The sequence below is a fragment of the Taeniopygia guttata genome, chromosome 3, assembly GCF_048771995.1.
Source record: "Taeniopygia guttata chromosome 3, bTaeGut7.mat, whole genome shotgun sequence".
In the NCBI taxonomy this organism is placed as follows: domain Eukaryota; kingdom Metazoa; phylum Chordata; class Aves; order Passeriformes; family Estrildidae; genus Taeniopygia; species Taeniopygia guttata.
Window position 1 is genome coordinate 73,320,344 of NC_133027.1, and position 20,083 is coordinate 73,340,426.

Sequence of the window (20,083 nt, forward strand, 5' to 3'; positions counted from 1 at the left end):
AGGGCGCCGAGCACCGCCTCCAGCCGGCGGCGCGGCTCCCGCGGTGCCATGGCTGCCGCGGCGGGCGGGCGGGCCGGCGTGTGACCCCCGGCGGCTCCCGTCGCACCCGACATGGCGCCGCCCACGGCGCGGTGCCCCCGCCTTCCGCCGCCGCGCCGCACCAGGCAGCCGGGCCGGGGCGGCGCGGGGCCATGGGCGCCGCGGGAGGCGGCGGCGGGCGGCCGGGCAGCGCGACGGGGTAGGGCGGGCGAGCGGGGCGCGGGGCGGCGCGGCGGAGCTCGCAGGACCATGGCGACAGCGACGGCGGCGACGCCCGGCCGGGCGCGGCGAGGGGCGCCCATGTACTCGGTAGGCGGCAGCGGAGGCGGGAGCGGTGCCGCGGGAAGGGGGTGCTCGCCTCGCCCGCGCCGCGGCGGTGCCGCCCTCTCTGAGGGGAAAGACGGCGCTTGGCGCAGTCTGCCCCTCCATCCCTTAGCCCCGGTTTGTGTCCCCGGAGAACCGCGCTCCGGAGGGAGGGACGAGGCCTTTCCCGGGCCCCGGCGGACCGGACGTTTCCCGTCACCAGTTCCCCTTCCCGCGCGCCCTGCTCCGCCTCGGCTGCTCCCGCACTGTCTGTCCTGTCGGTCGCGACAGCCAGAGCTCCCGGTGCGGGCGCCGGGCTCCCCTCGGAGCGCTGCGGCAGGCCCGGCGGGTAGGGGAGGTGGAAGTGCCTCTTCCTTACGGAGGCAGTGTCCCGGGGCGGCTCCCTGCCGTGGCAGCTGTCCGGGCACCGGGCGCTCCGCGGGGCTTCAGCCCCGCAGCAACCGCTCCTGCCAGCCATGGGGAGCTCAGCGCTGGGAGGTTGTCGTGGGGATGGAAGTGGCCGAAGAGGGTTTTCCCGTGTTACATAGTGAAAATCACTTTATTGACCTTATTCGTTCCCTGCAGCTCCTTTGCCAGCCTCAGACGAGGAGGTTTGGGTGTGGGGTGCTAAACCCCACCTCTCTACAAGCATTTGGAGGAGGGGACTAGGGAAAGAGGGAGCCAGCCCCGTGTTTCGTTACATTGCATATCCCACTTTTATGGAAGCAGAGGAGTTCCAGACTCCTGCTGTTTTGCTTCCATACTTCACCACTATCACAGTACCAGTACATGTTACTGAATTTTCTGATGTCCAGGTTTCCAGCAGTGTGTTTTCTAAGTGTATTCTTTACCAGCTGGGAGAACAGCTTGGCTGTAACGTGTTACAGCACAGTTGCAAATCTTTAGTGTTTGATTAAGTGTGTGGTTTGGCTCCCTCAGTGCGCCTTCAGAACAAGGCGTGGCAATAACTATTGTCATGGAGAGAAATCAATTGCACATCAAGTCTTAAAACCTCAGACAAAGAGCAGAGGCAGAGAGGTGATTTTTCAATGGGCCATGGCCCTTGCAAAACTCTGCTCACCAGAGTTGCACTGGGGAACAGCTGCAGCAGTGTGGTGACTGCTGATGTGGCTGGTAATGCCTGTGCTGAGTGCTGGCTTTCTTTGTCTGGATTTCATGTAGTTGCAGATTGCAGGATTTGAACTTTTGTAACTGACACAAACGTTGCTTAGATTTTGTGAGCAATGACTTGTCATACTGATCTGAGTTGGTGATACTTAGAGATAAGTAATATTTTCTGCTACTATTCTGAGCTATATTTTTTTGCCATTATACAACATAAGAGATTTATTTCTGGTTTATTTTAATCAAGGAGTTTGATATAAGGTGTTAATAGCAACAGATGGCTGATAGAAACTATTTCCAGTCATCTTAACAGAGCTTACTCAGCTCTTGCAAAATACTAACCAATTGAAAGCTGTGAAAGAAGAGAGGTTGAAAGCTGTAATGCTGAGTCATACAAGACAAAAACCCCTAAAAGTTTTATATTAATAGAGGTCTGGGTTTAATACCTGTATGGAATAGTTTTGAAAGTTTCTGCTGAGTTTGTTCTGCAGTTACTGTGAGGTAATTCATTAAACTGCAGCTGTGGAAAGAAAAGTTATACAATCTACTAAATGCGATTATAGTAGAGGGATGATCTCCAAATTTGCCTGTCGTTTTGGGCAAAAGAACTTGAGAAGGTCAAATATTATAGTGGGATTTGTGTCCTCCAATAAAACAAATTTGACTTTTGATACAGATGAGGCTTTGAAGGATTTTTTTTGTCATTCTTAAGTGGAGATATTCCTGATTTGCATTGTTTTGTTTTGTTCCACCAAATTTTCTTACGGTGATGAATGGACAGGAGCTAAAGGTTTACTCTACTAAATGTCAGCTGCTCTGACAGTGTTGCTGATGTGGCTCTGGTTGGCTGGCAGTGAAACCCGTCTCCCTCTCCCAAGGTTGAAAACCCAGCTGCCACTGCTGGGCATTTTGCTTATCTGTTGCTGGTGTTTCCCCTGTGTGTTTGCTGGCCAGGCTTTCTGCTCAGCACCAGAAAAGGCCACTGAAGGAGCTCATGAAGCAAGTTTTAGCCTTCATTATCAGTTTGGTTCTGCAGGGGTCATATATAGAAAGAGGAGGTGGAATGAATGAAAAGATTGCCAGTGCTGCCCTTTGAATGGAACTGCGGAGGAAGACATAAGCATTTTTATTTTTAATATCTTCTAATAAATATGCTTGGTTGTAACTAATACATTTTTTATTTAACAGCGGCTTACTCCATTTGTCTTACCTGGTTGCTGTTGCTGCTGCTTTGAAGCTTGGAGAAATACAGTTTCACTCTTGGGAAGACTGAGGGGTCATTCATACAACCTGTAGTGATATAGGAGATAATAGGAGATATCTCTCTCCAGTGCAAGGGTCTACTGACTCAAAGGGAAGAGTTTTGTCTGAATTTTTTGCAGCAGGATGGATCTACAATTAGTTCTTGATGTCCTGGGGTTTTTCCTGCTTAGCAGTCAAAAATTACTCGGAGGCTGTGCTCTCTTTTTACCTATGTGTGCACCATATTGCAGTCACGTGGCTGACAGTGAGGCCAGCCTCCTCCTGGTAATGTTTGCTGTACCTTACATCCAAGCTTTGTGAGAGCCACAAGTCACCAAGGCCCCAGATGCAACTTTTAAGTAGCAAGGATTATTACCTGTGTGTTGATGATTGGGTTTTTATAATGTCTTAATAGCATTGTCTTAATGAAGGTGTGAGAGTTGGAATCAAAGGTCTTTTAGTTAATCCTTATTAATCACGGAGAGGCTGGAGGCAAGGCGCTTTAGCTTTAAAGGCCCATCTCTTCTCTCAGTTTCTTCCTGTTGTGTGGAATTAAGTAACGCGGCATAGGGCAATTTGAAGATCTTTGCAGTTGAAGGGATTTTTGCAGGGGAGGTAGAGTTAAGTAATATGGCATAGGGTGATTTGGGGATCTTTGCAATTTAAAGGAATTAGGGTGAGGGTTTTTTTTGGTGGGAGAGTGTGTATGTTTATTTTGCTTTTTAGTTTGTTTTTTAGTTTCTTTCTGGCTCACTCTTGCAAGCAGGTAGTATTGGTTCCTGCAGTCACAGACTGTAGCATGCAGACATTATTGAAGCTAAGAAGCCCCGAATGCTGGAGAAGTAGTGCATATCATTATTGTGGTGCTCTAGCCAAGCAGTCACCAAATAGCTCAAGACAGTGTCTCATTTTTCATTTGTATGTTCCTAGCAGAAAGAGCTCACGTCAAAGAAAAGAGATGAGTTTGAGGATATCTTGGAGGAAAGACGGTTGTCCAGTGACTTGAGATATGCCATGAAATGTTATACCCCGGTGATCTACAAGGGCCTTTCACCTTGCAAGCCAAACGCTATCAAAAGTGCTGTTCTCCGGTCAGAGCAAGTTCAGCATGTTATCAAGCAGGTGAGTCTGGACAATGAGCTCTAAGATGAGGTGGACTGAACACAGCCAAGATTCATGTGGCAGCAGGGAAAAAGAGATTGTTGCTGACCTTGTTAAACTGGTAATTGTAGATTTGGAGATGGTCCAGTAAATAAATAACTCTTTCGGCAGGGAAAAAAAAAAAATATGGGAGTTGCCACTAAAACTGACAGGTTCATGAAACAGTGTTTTGATTTTGCATATACAACACTTCATCATTAATTTATCCAGTGTGCCTGACTTCTTTTTTCTCTTTCTCCTCATACTCCACTGTTCTCACCACAGAACAACATTGTGAAAGACAGCACTCTCCTTCTTAGCAGACATTTTTGTACTTTGAAGGTTTCTTGTAGGAATTTTATAGGTTGGTGATCCATTTATGAACAAGTCCTAAATTCTACTTTCACTAAAATGAGAGTTCTATTTCACAGATAATTCTTCGAATTTGAAACACCCTTTAAGATGTAACCATATTTTTTGTTCTAACATGAAAGCCAGCTATTACTTTATAACAAATAAAGTATTTTATGGTTTGGCTGGCTGATACTTTGCACTGTATTTAAATGCCTGAAATATATGTGTGTGTTAATTAGCAGGGTAACTAATTTCAGTAGCTATAAAAAATAATTGCAAGTGTGTAGAAATATGTGGGATGTTTTGGTTAGTCCTGAGTGACAGGCTACTGTAATTTTTTTTCTGTTTGTTTCTTTTAATGGCTAGTATTATCCGTGATACATCAAAATGTGTTATAATGTGACAAAGTAAATCTGTCACTCTACACCACAAAGTAGTTCTGTTTCCATTATGGATTGCTAAGTAGTATGAAAGCCAAAAAAATCTTTCAAATCCAGAGACACTAAAAATTTACTGAAAGAAAGTACTTTACAGAGGATTTGACAGAAAGATGTTTGTGTGATGTTTCCTTCTGAAAAAGAAAGTTTTCTGGCTGCATCAAGTGGTTGAAGGGAGTTAGCAGACCTGCCATTGCAGCCTGGTTACCAGCTTTGCACTAGAGGTTACTGGAAGTTTCGCGCTGAGAGTGTCCTGGGCAGTGTGCCCAGCACTCTACGAATAGGGTCCCTCCTGCCTGGGCAGGGAGGGTTTGCACAGCTTCACAGAGGCGTACTTGAATTTGTTCTTGTGCCAAATTGTTGCAGTTTCTAAAGTTCAGTGTGGGAAGTTAGGGTCATTAGTTTGTTTTAGATTGCTGTATGTAACTGGTCTGGGTTTTTAATTTCTGATTTTGGGAAGTTCTTATTTCCATAGTGGATTTGCCCTTAAATCACACAAATGAACTGTATGGTAAGCCTTTTGCTGGTGAATGAGAACAGAGTCTCTTCCTGCTGAATAACAAGAAGAATTCTTTAGCTTCCTAAGCAAGACTGATTTTTTCAGACTTAAGTTGAAGCAATTTTTGGCTTCTTCAAGCAGCTAAAATAATCAGTTTAAACTACATGTGGAAGTACATCAGATAATTGGTAATGCATTTAAGAAAACACATTTGACCAAGTAGATGTAATATTGAGGTATATGAAGATAGATTGGAGGAGATGGAATTTCTTGTATGTCACAAAATGGAAATAATAGGTAAGCAGCACTGGGTTCCAAACAGAGATGTGCTTTTTTGGAGGCTTTTTCTCCTGGCATGCCTTTCCTTTCCTCCGCTGTGTTGAGTAAAAGTCATATTCCTTATTCCATAATAGTAAAAGGCTTAATTTTCAATTAAATATTTCTAGATTCAAATACCAAATTGGAGGGATGGCCATTATTTAAGAAAGTTTTGAGGAACTTCAAAAGGGAATGTGCATGGCAATAGAAGAAAGATCATTGATATGCATAGTTGGTAGAAACAGTGCTTTGTATGCAATTCAGCTCTCCATTGCCAAAGGAATGTATCAAAAGAAATGGAAGTGTGATACAGCTGAGGTTCTTTGTAAACTCTAATCCAAATGCATTTAAAATATTTACATTTTGTCTCTACAAATATAGGCTTCATTTTACTATTGAAAGAAAATGCACAGTGTCTTCCTCAGACTGATAATATAGGAAATATTCTTTTAACTTAAATATCCTCTGAATATGCTGCAAGTTAAAACATTCATATGGGGGGAGGATTGTCGTACGTCCTTCCCCTGCCATTGACATCTAAGGTTATTTTGGTTTTTGAGCAGCTTTAACTTTGATTTGTCGTGTTGGCTGGCACCAGACATTGATTAGATCTATGCCTATCACATAAAACAAAGTCTTGTGGACTATTGCAGTAGTTCTCCCATAGTACCTGTGGCACATTAGAACAGTGTGCATGGGCAAGGAGAAGGGACCAACTTGTTACTGTTGTTTTGTTTCTTCTTAGTTAGCAAAAGAAATGGGAGAATCACCTGATATTATTCAAGAAGAAGCCACAGAAATCCTTGATGAGATGGGCCACCGTATGCAACTAGGAGCTGTCAGATTTTTTGCCTTCACTCTGAGCAAAATATTTAAACAGCTTTTCCAGAGAGTTTGTGTGAATGAAGAAGGAATGCAGAGAGTGAGTACTGGTGGGAGGAAAAAGTTAAAATGTTTTCATGTTTCCAGACCAGTCACTTGGACAAGAGCTCTAATCACAAATAACGAATGTGAAAAATACCCTCTAAAAAAAAAAAGACTGCACTGACTTGTGCTCACTTTTGTTTATTAGTGCATTTCTTAGTAAATGTGGGAGGAAAGATCCTATGTAAGTGTTTTAAAGGCAAACAGCTATCAGGATTATTTTTATATTTTCCAAATGCTTCCTATGGTAAGGAATACCATGTGCCTGTGTTTATGTTAGATCAGCCACTGAGAGTGTTTTCTATCTGATATTATAAAATAATAATGCATTTAGCTGAACTGGGGGTAATATTACATGGCTGAGTGGACTGGCTGCTCAGCAAAACCCTCATACTAAGGGTGGTGAAACACTCTGCACCTCTGAGGCAGGAGATGCATTAAGTTTTCCTCAGTTTCTGGGAACCATTGTCCCCCTATTTCATTTCAGGATATTGCTGTTCTGTAGGGTGCAGTGCCTTCCCTGGAATTAAGCAATGTCAACCTTGACAGCCCCAATTTGGTTTCCCATCCCCATCAAAAGGGATTTGAATTAAAGTATCCCATGATGGGGTGCCCCTAGTTTTTGAGTCCTGTGATGCTTGTGAGCCTCAGGTTGCTACTCTGGAAACAACTGCTCCAAATTTCCAATGGATTCTGTGCTGAAAAATGTATTGATTGTGAGGATAGAGAAACAGTCCTCAAGCAAATGGGGGTTTATTTTCCTTAAGCCCTGTGCAGGTCTATATTTGCAAATTTCAACAGTCAGTAAATATTGGGACAATATTGTTTGCACTGTTCTTTTTCAGTTACAACACGCCATTCAGGAGCATCCCGTGGTGCTGCTGCCCAGCCACCGAAGCTACGTAGACTTTTTGATGCTGTCTTATTTGCTATACACGTATGACTTGGCCTTACCTGTCATTGCAGCAGGAATAGGCAAGTATGTTTTTAACAATGTTTTCAGGATTCAGAGAATTGGTAGCATTCTCTGGTAGCTGAACTATAAGTAGTTGTATTTAACTTCTGCTACAAACATATCTTGTTAAATCCTCCTTGGGTAAGGTTCTTACAGTGTCTGAAAGTTTCTCATTGCTGCTGAGTCCTGTCAAAGGTGAATTTTTTTCAAAGCAAGTTCACCCAGAAGTACTTCATCTGTAGACCTGAAGCTGGGGCAAAGGTAAGGGTTGTGAAGAATACTTCTATTTGCTTTCATAACCTGGTAACAGGCAAGAACTTGGCTAGGTGCTACTGTGGGTGCAGAACTTTTTGTGATACTTCATACAGTTTAAAGTGCAGTCACAGCAGCCAGATGCAAAGCACCAGACACATCATGCTTGTTTCTGATGTGACTGATTCCTTTGAAGTATCGGCAGAACTTTGTGGCATGCTGAGAGCAGAGCTGGCAGGGAAGTGATATGGCATATCAGAGGTCAGGATTTTGGGCATACTTAGTTGTAAAGCAGATGATGCCACAGTATATTTATAGGAAACAATTCTTGAGCTCTTGAACAGTAAATGTCTTCCAAGTTAATGTGCTTTTTGATAATCTGGATGCTGTCAGCACTTAACTTAGAAACCTGATCTTGGAAGTCACCAGTATCAAACAGGTCTTCTTAGCAGGCAGAAAACCACCTCAGGTCTGGTGCAGCACTGTAATATGCACAGATAAGGTAACCTAGCAGAGATCTTGGAGCCTTCTGCTTTACTGAAGTCTGCTTTTCCAATCAAAAAGTTAACAAGACTAATAGAAGCTGTGAGAATGTGCTTGCTATGGAAGATGAGATTCCCCTGGTCTTTGCATTTGGTACATCTGGATGATGCAGGTTACATTCACATGTCCATGTTTCACAGCTGCCTTGATCAAGGTGTTGCAGTTTGCCTGTGTGTAGTGTTCAGAATCTGCTCACATGTTGTTGTTTGTGTAATTCTTTGTTGACTTGGATTAGAGTATTTTTGAGTTTTGGACCTCAAAATAGTATCTTAAGGTACCATTAGTTTAGCTTACAAGGATTTTTTTATGATTAACATTCTTTGAATGCTTTGAGTGCTTCGGGGTCAAAGCTCTCCTGAAGAATTAGGGGCTGTTAGCTTGATGCTGCCTGCAAGTGTGTATTATTTATAATTCTTCTGGAGAAAATACAGTTCTCTATGGTTGTATCTGAATTTCATAACTGCATATCATGTTAGAGGTTCACAAGATGTGGTTTACAAACTCACTCTCAAATTAGTGCTTGTGCTGAGTGGAGAGACTATCCTGATATAGGTGGTAAGTGCCTTTGCTTTGTTAGTTATCTCTTGGCTTCAAGCATACAGATAGATCTGTAGGGATTTGCGAAGGGAAGGTAAACAGTTGCCAGTACACCCTCATACATTAGCAGGAATCTAGCTGGTGTTGGGATGATGTTTCTGGCACCTGTGACATCTTCGATGCAGTCATTGTCAGTGTTGCAACTAGAAATGTGAATTTGAGTGAATATCTGTTCTCCAGTGTTTCATGGATTTAGGTGGCAAGGAGGTTGGAATGGCATGTTGCCAGCTGATGTGTGGATTTGTTTTAAATGCTTCCATAACAACTTTGTTAACAGTAAGTGTTTTTTCTTGCTTTTGACAAGTTAAGCATTGACTATCATTGGTTAAAACTGAAAAACAATAAAATAATTTTAGCTGATTTGGTGTACATCTCCCAAAATGATGAGTCAGGGTCATAGATGGTCTAATATAGTTTAATTGGCTGCCTAATTCCTGTGTCTTCAGGAATATGTTCAGTAGGAGTGTTTTTCTAAAGATGAGTGAGACAATGTACTTTAAAAACTCAGTCTTTATTATGGCTGAACTCCGGCCATCTAAATCATGAAAATAAATTGCTCTAAGTGAATGCAGCTTTAAAAAAATGGAAAGCATATTATGCTATGCCATTCTTGTCTGTATAGGTCTTGCTAGACAAAATGTTTTGGCAACCAAGGAATCCTTGAAAGAGATCTTCTGTATTCTGGTAGTCAGCTTGCTAGAAATTTTGTGGTTGATTCTGCTGGCTGATATATACTAAATAAATTTAGTGTGCGTGGTTTTGTTTTTCCTTTGATTGTTTTTCAGATTTCCTAGGAATGAAAATAGTTGGTGAGCTGCTACGAAGGGCAGGTGCCTTTTTTATGCGACGTTCCTTTGGTGGGAACAGACTCTACTGGGCAGTGTTTGCTGAATATGTAAAAACCATGTTAAGGGTAAATAACTTGCTGAGCTCTCAAAGTGTATAGTTAAGAAATACTCTGTTGGAACAACTCTTGTGAGATATGTAGAATGTCTTTGCTGTGTGATTGAAAGTCTTCATGGTGATCTGATTAAGTGCTTTTTACCTCAGATTTGCTGTACCTGAGGACTATGTGTGCACTCTATTATTATGACACAATTCAGTAAGTGATAAATTACTGCTCATCAGTTGCTTTGGATTGTGTGCCCATATCTCATGACAGACACAGTATTTTCATTAATTAAACTGTATGGTGTGGCAAATGGATGAATGTAGGCTTACAGATGACTGAAGTTAGATATGTTTGTCTTTCATTAAAAAAAACAACTTACTTACATTTGAAGTACTTAAAACTGTTTGTGGGCAATAAAGAAATAATGTTTTCTCTGACTAGCTTTTTGTTTGTTTTACTTTTGAAGAGTGGCTATGCCCCAATTGAATTTTTCCTTGAGGGGACTAGAAGCCGCACTGCCAAGACTCTGACTCCAAAATTTGGTATGTTTATTTAATATTTGGAACTTCTAATATTATTAGCATTTTCACTAGTGGCTATATGCTTTGTAGTTCTTTGGGTAGAAAGGGATGTTAATGTAGAGGGAAATCGGGGAAGTCTGTCAGAGTATGGAAAACACCATGCCTGGGTTCCAAGGTCATACAAAGAACAGCAATACATTTCACTTGCACTCTACTGCTTTTGCTCCCTTTGCCCCATTGGGTATTAAATTCAATAACTCTTCGCCATTTTCTTACTAGACAATGGGCATCCCCTGGCCAGCAGAGAAATATTGTAGTTCTAACTGTAAAAGTAACGGGGAATCCTTAGAAGGAAGATGCCATGCAAGCACAGAGCAGTGCTGCTGAAAAGAACACAAACAGCTGTCCAGGAGTGTTGCTTCCATTTACCTTCTGTTTTAAGGCTTGGGCAATGTCTTTTGCTTTTGCTTGCTTGAAGAGAGAACAGGCAGAGTGCACGCCTAGTAGCAGTTTCTAAAATTTCAGAGTTAAATTGCAGTTGCTTTTCCCTCTGAAAGAGACAGATGATTCATGCTTTTTTTCCCAATTGGCAGGTCTTCTCAGCATTGTGATGGAACCCTTTTTCAAACGTGAAGTCTTTGACACATACCTTGTTCCCATCAGCATCAGCTATGAGAGGATATTAGAAGAATCTCTCTATGCATATGAACTCCTAGGAGTCCCAAAGCCCAAAGAATCTACATCTGTATGTAAATTCCTTAAGAACAGAACATAAATGGATATATGCACCTACTGTAGCACCAGAATTTAAGTTTTCTTCTTCCTGTTTTCATAGGGGTTGTTAAAAGCCAGGAGAATCCTCAGTGACAATTTTGGTACCATACATATCTACGTTGGCCAGCCAGTATCCCTTAGAACCTTGGCATCTGGGAGGATCAATCGGTGCCCATACAATTTGGTTCCCAGGTACCACATCTTTCCATGGTGTATGCATAGGAAAAACATTTGTTTAGTATACACCTATGTGAACTAAGATGTTCTCTTGTACTTTGTTTTCATTTTCTCTCACCTTCTGCCATCTGACTGTTCAGACTGCTGAACCTGTTTGTCTGAGCAGAGGCTTATTGTGCTTGTGACTGGGTGTTTCTGAAATGAATTGTTACTTGTGGCTTTACCTGTGTTGAGAAGATGCCACTTTAAAATTTAATGGAGATGCATGAACCAGGCAAAACTCTGTTTTCTGAGAGTGTGGTTCTTGTGCCACTTAAAATTTTCACCTTTCTCTCACTTCTTGCATTGTTCCTGCAAGCTGTTAAGTGACTGTATGTCAGGGAGAGCTGTAGCTGTGACTGGATTGTGTTGCTTTTGCAATTTTTCTATAAAACATAATGTTTTTGATTTTTGTTTGAAGACAGAAAATGTACAGCATCAGTGCAGAGGTCTGTGCTTGAGGTACTGTCATGCAGCTACTGATGCTTCACTCTATACTTCTGTTTGACATTGCACATAGAATCACCCTGCAATTGTTAGGTGCTGTAAAGTTACAGATCTGGGAACAATACGAAAGAAGTAAAGAGGCGTGTTGTTTATATTGGACTTTTTGAGCTCTTTACCTTAAATTGTGTTGTTTTTTTCAGGCATCTTCCCCAGAAGCCATCTGAGGATATCCAAGAATTTGTCAGTGACGTAGCTTATAAAATGGAGCTCCTGCAAATAGAAAACATGGTTTTGAGCCCATGGGTGCTAGTTGCTGCTGTTCTGCTCCAGAATTTGCCAGCCATGGAATTTGAGCTTCTAATAGAAAAGACTCTGTGGCTTAAAGGCTTAACACAGACTTTTGGAGGATTCATTGAATGGCCTGGTATGCAGAGAGGGTGTTACTTCTGTTCCTCTTGTTGCGTATGAAAAATAAATTATATTTCTATGGAAGGAATGTATGGTAGCAGCTTTACAGAATTCTTAGAGTTGTAAGTGGATTTTAGGATATGCTAAAAATCATGCTGAAACCTGACAAGATTTGACTTAACTTGTGGAAGATAATACTTTGAAAAACAGGTGGAAACAGAACAGACATTTTACTGTTGTATCATAAAGGGAGGGAAATTAGAAGGTATTTTATGAGAGTACTACGGTTTGTGTAGTATCTGTCTTTCTGAACTGTGTATAAGTCACAGGCAGTTGCCTGATCTGCACCACTTAACTCCGTGTAATGCCACATTTCCTGCTTGGTACTGACTACAGTATAAGTTGTTACTGGTGCAGAGAACTAGCAGAAACAAATGGGTAGAGGAAATCAAAACTCTCAGTTGTCTATTTTTTTTTAAATTTCACTTTATCTCCAGAAACAATGATGACTTTTGAAGGGAAGGCTTCTTTGGTGGTTTTATTTATGTATTTGTATACACATCCCCTTTTATGTATATGTGTATATATGTATGTATTTATATATAGTGCATATATTGGCTGCTGAAAGGTTGATTGTGCTTTCAAACTTGGTTTGAAACTTCTTTCTGTGAGCCAGAGTGACACAGGCAATTTCAGAGCCTCAGGATGTAAGTGGTAAAGCTAGCAAAGAACAATACTGTGTAATGCAAGTATATTTACGTTTCTGCTGTAGGTAGACTTTAACCAAGGGTCTTTGCTTTGTAGTCTTATGTATAATCGAGGATCCCTCTCACTACTACAATAAAGAAATAGGAGCAGGCTACTGATATAAAAGAACTATGTCACCTCTGGAAAAAAAACTACTTCTTTCAGGGATCGGCACTACAGGGAATGCAGGCAAGGTCTGCTTCTGCCAGACTGGTAAAAGCAAGAATTTCATGGCAATACTTAAACAACATTTACAATCTTACTACACAGTAAACTGAAAAACATACCACAACGAGGTTTGCTTGTTTATTTTCTTAGCAACAAGGAGTAAGCATTTGATTTAGTAGAGTTGTGATGTAGTCAGGGAATAGCAAATAGGCATGGTTATGAAATGGAGGAGTGAAAACAGCTGAGTGGATTTTGTTGGAATGTGCTGTCTGTGCTCAAGGCATCAGTTGCATACTGGGTTTGTTGTTTTGGTTTAGATTGTCAATTTGAAAGAAGAAATAAATTTTAAAGGCCAATTTGCTGATGCCAGCAACTGCATGTATGCTCTCCATTCTTTGGTCTCCAAACAGCTGGTTATTTCTGCCCTTATCTTGCTGGTTGGTTGTTACAGGCAGAACATTTGCAAAATTTTATATTCAAAACAGGAACTGCAAAATTACTTGCACAGACTTCTGCTTCCTATTGCCTGAGAAACTTGGGAGCTTTAGCAAAATTCAGACAAAGTAGGTTGAAAGAGTAAATAAGATGCAAGGAGAATCCACATGAAATCTCGATTAAAGGAAAGGAATATGAAGGGTTTTTTTCTGTCAGAGGCTGTAGTGATTTGATATGCCTGTGGTGCTCTGAACATGTAAAGTGTATTTTAGTGTTCAGTATGAAGTTTTTATTGCTTGCTTGTCACATTGATTGCAATTTGATGCTGGGAATGTTTCTCATTGAGTAGGTATGTTATGTAACAATATTTATGTTAAGAATTTCTATAAATTTAGTTTGGGATGAAACCTTCCTTATGTATGAGAGTTGATGAAAAAGTTTAAAAAGACTTGTACCCCTGATTCAAAACTTGTAGTGTCAGAAATGCTTAAGCAGAAATATGGTCTCCACTTCCTTACTAATGAATGTTTCCATCAAACAGATATATCCTTTTTCTATTTGGAGGCTCAGAATATTTGTTCCAGAGACAAAGGAATAATTGCCATTTGCAATTGTTAGTAACTGGAAGAATTGAAAGTGTTTTAATTATAGAAATGTCTGAAATTTGTTCTCTCCATATCATACTATGCCTAGTTTGCCAATTCCTGGTATGGATCATATTGGAACATCTCTCTAACTGAAAGTTTGGTGTAGTGTCTGAAATACTGGTGCATTTTAGGCTGTTTTAATAGAGTCATGCTCCCTTTTGCAACTTCCTAAGTGTTGTTTTTTCCTGCTAGATAACCTGTGTGCCAAAAAAGCAGTCCTGTCTGGCCTCACCCTGCATTCCAACATCGCTCGCCTTGTCGATGGCCACGTGGTCCTGAATGACAAGGGAGCGGAAGATGGAGCCGTAGGGGAAATCGTCTTCAGGCACGCGCTGGCTGTGCTCATGTGTGCCACGTACAGGAACCAGCTGCTGAACGTCTTCGTGCGCCCGGCCCTGGTGGCAGTCGCCTTGCAGATGGCACCCAGCTTCAGAAAAGGTACGCTGGGGCTCAGAAGCTGCTGGCTTTGCTCCTTGTCCATCAGCTGGGAGACGAGCATCAGGCTCCTGTGACTGCTAGTGGGAGCTATCTGAGATTGTTATACTTGGGATAAGGTGGATGTGTTGGGAGGGCATGGGGATATTTTCCTTGCCTATTTTTTGTTTGTTTACCCTTTGATACTTTGTAGGATTTAATTGTGGCATTTAATGCATGTTCTGAGAAGCTGCAAACCCTTGCTCTTTCCTTTTCTTAACAGTTGAATCAAGTGCTTTGAGTACTTGCTGTTCTGTTGGGGTTTCTGTCATTGTATGTATGCTTCAAATATCAAGTCCATATTTTATTTGAAGTAGGTACTCTTAAATAAGGAGTAAATGTCTCTTCACTTGCATTTACAATTTTTTTTCAGAGGAAGTCTATAGCTGCTTCAACTTCTTGAGAGATGTTTTTTCTGATGAGTTCATCTTCTTTCCTGGCATTTCATTGAAGGTAAAAACATCTCTTATACAAAAACACTCATAGTAGTGCAGCCAACTAAAATAACATTATTCCAGGACTCTCCCAAAAAAGTGCTTTGTGAAAAACACCTACAGGGATATCGCCTTGATCTGTAAGTGGGAGGGAGAACTTCAAAGGGGGTCATTATGTTGATTGCAAAATATTGTCTGAATCCACAAGGTTGCCAATGCAATTTTTTTCTCCATTCCAGTAAAAAAAATCAAAAATCATGAAATTGCCCAATTCTGAACTATTAAAATGAACTGTAGCACAAGTTTGGCTTTTTTGCATAAAGCTAACAATCTTCCAGCACAGATCTGAAAATCCAAGTTAAAACAGTCTTTTCAATGAAGTGTAAATGCTGTCAGAGTTATAGCCTGTGAAGGTTTTTGAAGTGAGAGCTTTACTAATGGCGTAATAGTTTCCCTCTTAGAGTCTTTGGAAGCTTTACTTGCATCCTTTTTTGCTTGAAAAGAGTTTCCCCTCATTTTACCTCCTGCCCCATGCAGGCATCAGTCAGACAAAGCCAGTATTGCTCCTGCACACTGCCTTATTCCAGGGCTCAGTATGCCTGTGCACCCCTAGCACAGCTGGATACAGGCAAGCTGGGAAAACTGCAAGCAGCCCTTGGCTCTCTGCAGCACTTGCTCTGTCAGTCTGTACACAAACCTGCTGGGTCAGAGCTGGCTCTGGTCCAGCCTGCTTGAAATGCAGGTGAAAGCAAGTTTATCAGTAAAAAAAACTGGTTCAGCCTCACAGCAAATATAAATTGGTAAGTGTAGTTTTTAATTGGATTTTAAACTGATTGCATGTTCTTTTTATCAATGCTGAGGATAAATATATGATAGTTATGATCATTCCTGCATTAAAAAAGAGATAAGTATAATTTTCACAAGAATGTTCAAGACTTGCAAGTGTATTAAAATCTCATAGATTTTTATATAGAGGAGAATTGGGCCTTTTTTAAAGGCTGACTGGCACTTTTAAGTTTTATTTGTTGACAATTGTTGCCTCTTGCAGCTTTCTTGAAATAACATAGTAGCAGGGAGCAGGAGGAAGGGGGCTGGCTATGACTGACTTTGCTGGAGTCAGATGAAATAGTTGTTGTGATGCTAAGGGATCTTTTAGCCACCCACTCACCACTTTATTCATTAATTTGTCTGTCATGTCTTTGTCCCACCCTTTGTGTAATCTGTCCCCCTTTTACCTGTATTGGCATTAAATGGTTTTGACCTTGACATTTCCATACTTCGTAACTTTTTGGCCATTTGTTTTCTGGGCAGGTGAGTGATCTGTATTATCATTTATTACAAACACTGGACATGAGATAAAGGCAAACCCTTAGTTTAAAAAGAGATAAAATAAAAAACACCCACAGAAAAAAATCCCAAACTGGACAACCTGACCCTGTTTTGGCTAAATCCTGAGGGAGCTCAGGCTGGCTGTTGCAATAGCAGCTACAGCCACGTTCTTTGTGCCAAGGTCTATTGTGCATTGAGGAACTACTCTGTTTAAGAACATGTTCCCACTGCCTTTTTATATGGGTATTTTTGGGAGACAGGAAAATTTTGGTTCAAGTCTCTTGGCAACCGAGTTCAGAAATGAAAGTGGTGCCCTGTTGTGGTTTCTGTTGTTGATTTTGTGGGAAATGGTAGCTGCACTTCTGTAAATGTTAGAATTTTAGTTATGCATTTCTTGCCCAGGATTTTGAGGAAGGATGTTTTCTACTCACAAAATGTGATGCCATTCAAACGAGTCAACAGGAGATTTACCCTACTGACAAAGGAAGTGGTACAGTGTCTTTCTTATCAGCTATGTTCAGACCTTTTGTGGAAGGTTATCAGGTATGTTGTCCTTCAGAAAATTATCTCTTTTTTTTTTTTTTCCTGTGTTTTACAGAAAAGTAAGAGAGCTATAATACTTTTGTGTAAATAGGCTGAGAAATGCAAAAGTTAAGAAATAGCAGTAATGAATCTTAAACACCACCCTCCCCCAAGGATCCCAGTTTTAGCTTTTGGCTCAGACTTGTCTAATTTACTAAGGCAGTAACTTTACTTCACTGTGTAATGTGGCAGCTCATTGTGGGTTTATAAGATTCACAGGGAGTGTGCTGGTACCAGGTTCATTGTTCTTTTTTATGAGGAGCTCTTGCTTAATTCATTTTATGTGGGTTGTCCTGCCAGGTGTGGAAATGAGTTTGCATCTCCTATCTGATAGCTTTTATGGGAGTCATTAATTCTATCCATATCTCTTTAAATTCTTCCGTTTTTTCCAAGGTTTTAATAAGATTAAACATTTACATTCCTGTAGTAAGTAATACATACAAACCCAGAAGGCTAAAATCTCAGGTAGGTTAGTATAGGGTTGGTGAGACTGTAGGTGTTTAACATAGAGGAATGTAGTTAGTGATCTGATGTGTGAGGTGGGTGGAACTGTACTGATGAGTCCATTTTTTCTCATCTTCAAAACAGGTATTGCTTTAAAAAACTTAAACTATTTTTGGTTGTAAGAACAAGAATGTAAAATTAATGTCTAAGGCAGCTATTACAGAAATAAGGAGTCTTATTTTAATATTGGGATTCTCTTACCTGTAAAACAATAATAAAACTTTCAGATGCCCTATGCAATGATACCTTTTGAGTTCCTCTCCCGTGCTTTTCAAAGTGGAATAGTATTACGTACAATGACACATCTCTTTATAACTCATTTCAAGCTGACAATCTAAAAAAAAGGAATGCTTATTTTCTTGAATGTGTTAGTTAATTTTCAGATACCTCTCAAAGGAAATGAAAGAAGCATTTACTGAGAAGCAGTTTATACCCGGAGTCCGCAACTTTGTTTTTCAACATCTCGAGAAGGGTGTGTACAGCTGTTACTCAATATGATTTTACAAGAGTAGCCTGTTAATTGAAAATTATAAAAATTTTAATTATGTTCCTACCTTCTCTATAGGGAGTACACAATGTTATGAAGCGCTGTCTTCTGACATGCAGAAAAATGCCTTATCAGCTCTTGTGCAACTGGGTGCAGTGAAGAAGAAGAAAATGTAAGTAACGTTAGATTTCTGGTGTATAGAAATTTTAATGGCAATTCTTAATGTCTGAGCTCCTAGTAGAACAGCAGAACCCCAACAGCCTGAGCACCAGAGGTTGACTGGATTTACTGGAGTCATAGAGAAAACCCAATAGTTCTTTCTGTACATGATGTAGAAGTGTAATGGCATGGCCTCATAGTAGAAAGACTCCTGTGGGACCTAACAACAAAATTCATTAACTCATTATTAGGCTGCTTCTGATTCCCTTTACCTTTTGGTTTTCAACTCTCCTCCCAAGGCTCTGATAAGAAAAGAACAGCACTGCTTATTTGTGTGCTACAGTAAGCCTTTTCAGGCAATGCAAGCAATAATCAGGAGCACTGCTAGTTTTGGGGGACTTCAGCACTGAACTCATCTCAAAGCAGAGATGATCTTAACTTAATTTTACTGGAAGCTTAATCATTCGAGTCTTTTTACACAGTTCATGCTTTACAGGCCTAAGATTAAAATGAACCTCTTGCTGTATTGTGCATTATTCTGTTATCAAAAGAATAAGTGTTGTGATACTTATTACTGTATTTATAAGTATGATCATGGAAGTCCCCAGTAAAACAAGTCCCTGCAGTGTCTTGAGTGTTTCACAGAACATAGTTGGCAGCTGATGACCTGAGCTATTTCCTTATGCCTCTGCTCATGAATAGGTTAAGATAAATGTCTATAGCTAAATTCCCCTTCAAGTAAAAGGAATAAATTGAGTGCAACAGAATTTGGGGACTGTGAACAAGAGAAAAGGTTAAGAAACCATGACTGTTCTTGAGTAGAAGTCTAACATGTCCTTAAATTTGATATGTATGCTGGCAGGATGAAAAATACTATGTAATTATGAAAATGCTTAATTATGATTATTTGTGTATAAATTACTGGAATAGGAAATATTTGTTGAGTAAACTTCTTTTTTGTAATTGTAGGCCCAATGGGTTCACCTACAATGTAAATCAAGAAGCTGTTAGTAAAATCCTGGACATGTTTGGTAAGTGTTCTCTAGTTAATTTGAAGAGAGCTTCTCAAGTTATGCGCATTGTCCAAAGTAATTTATATGTTAGATGTAGTGCATTTTAACTAGTAATTCCATAGACTTAACTGCATAAAAATCTTAGTAATATTTTTTTCAGTGCTTTTTCTGGTATCATTAGCTGCAGCTTTGAATCTCCCTCCTTTGTTTCACATGCTGTGCAATCCAGTGGCTGAGGGCACTAAAGTAAGAAGTAGTTTATGGACGTGATGTTTACAGCATATTGATCAGAAATGTGGGTTTTTTTGTTAGATGCTCGGATACCTGTACAGAAACCTGTGGCTGCACGACTCTAAATGGTCCCTGATGCTGTGAGTGGATGTAAGCTCCTGCTGAGAACATGGACCACTGCCCTGCTGGAGCAGGGGTAGGAACAGACAAGGTTCCCCCCTTGCCCAGCCAGCCTGCAAGTGTGGGAGGCACAGAAGTGTTTCTTCAGCTGCACAGCTCTCCATTACCACTTAGTAATCGCTGCTGAGGGGCTTAGAGGTGTATTTACATCCTCACCGTGTTTTGTTTTTTTAAAACAAATTAAACATTGTCTCCTTTTCTATTAAAGATTGAAAGAGATGTGCACATCAATGGCTACCTAAATACATTTTTCTAGGCTTGTAACAAGGAATGTGATTTGTTTCAGGTATTTCATGGATGTGAAAATGTAACAGGGAATTAAAAGACTTGCTATTAAAATTAATATTTAGAAAAAAATGTTGCTGGCTTTCTAAATGTGAGGCAAGGCCCTCATGAATGAAGAGCACAAATCAAACTTTGGGCAATAACTAGAACTGATAAACGTATTGGGGTTTGCGTTTTGGTATTTTGTGTTTAGGTTGGTTTTGGTTTTGTTGATTTTTTTTTTTAAGGCAGCTTGGCATTATTTTAATTACTTAATGAATGTTATATTTAAACATTGAATTAAAGCACCTCGATTACGTGTCTGTCGTCTCTCCCCCTGTCTTACCGCTGACTGCACTTTCCCGTAAGGCGGCAGAGTTCTGCCCTTGTCTTCCAGGATTTTTATTTTTCCCGGTGCTCTCGGTGCTGGCGCGTTACAAGGC

The 20,083-nt window shown here is 40.7% G+C and overlaps 1 protein-coding gene across 2 annotated transcripts; it reads left to right on the forward strand.

The window, feature by feature from the left end:
• GNPAT (glyceronephosphate O-acyltransferase) lies at positions 1-19,963 on the forward strand. Of its 2 annotated transcripts, none has more exons than XM_030268318.4 (16): positions 1-348; positions 3,640-3,831; positions 6,203-6,379; positions 7,227-7,356; positions 9,514-9,641; positions 10,087-10,162; positions 10,735-10,886; positions 10,977-11,107; positions 11,779-12,002; positions 14,176-14,421; positions 14,831-14,910; positions 16,623-16,763; positions 17,679-17,778; positions 17,872-17,965; positions 18,922-18,983; positions 19,278-19,963. In XM_030268318.4, exons 1-16 carry the CDS (start codon positions 112-114, stop codon positions 19,319-19,321), a joined length of 2,214 nt encoding a protein of 737 aa, XP_030124178.4. In that variant the 5' UTR covers positions 1-111; the 3' UTR covers positions 19,322-19,963. The 2 variants fall into 2 exon arrangements, with proteins under 2 accessions (XP_030124178.4, XP_030124179.4); XM_030268319.4 differs by having other exon boundaries at positions 3,643-3,831.
• Positions 19,964-20,083: the final 120 nt, after the last annotated feature.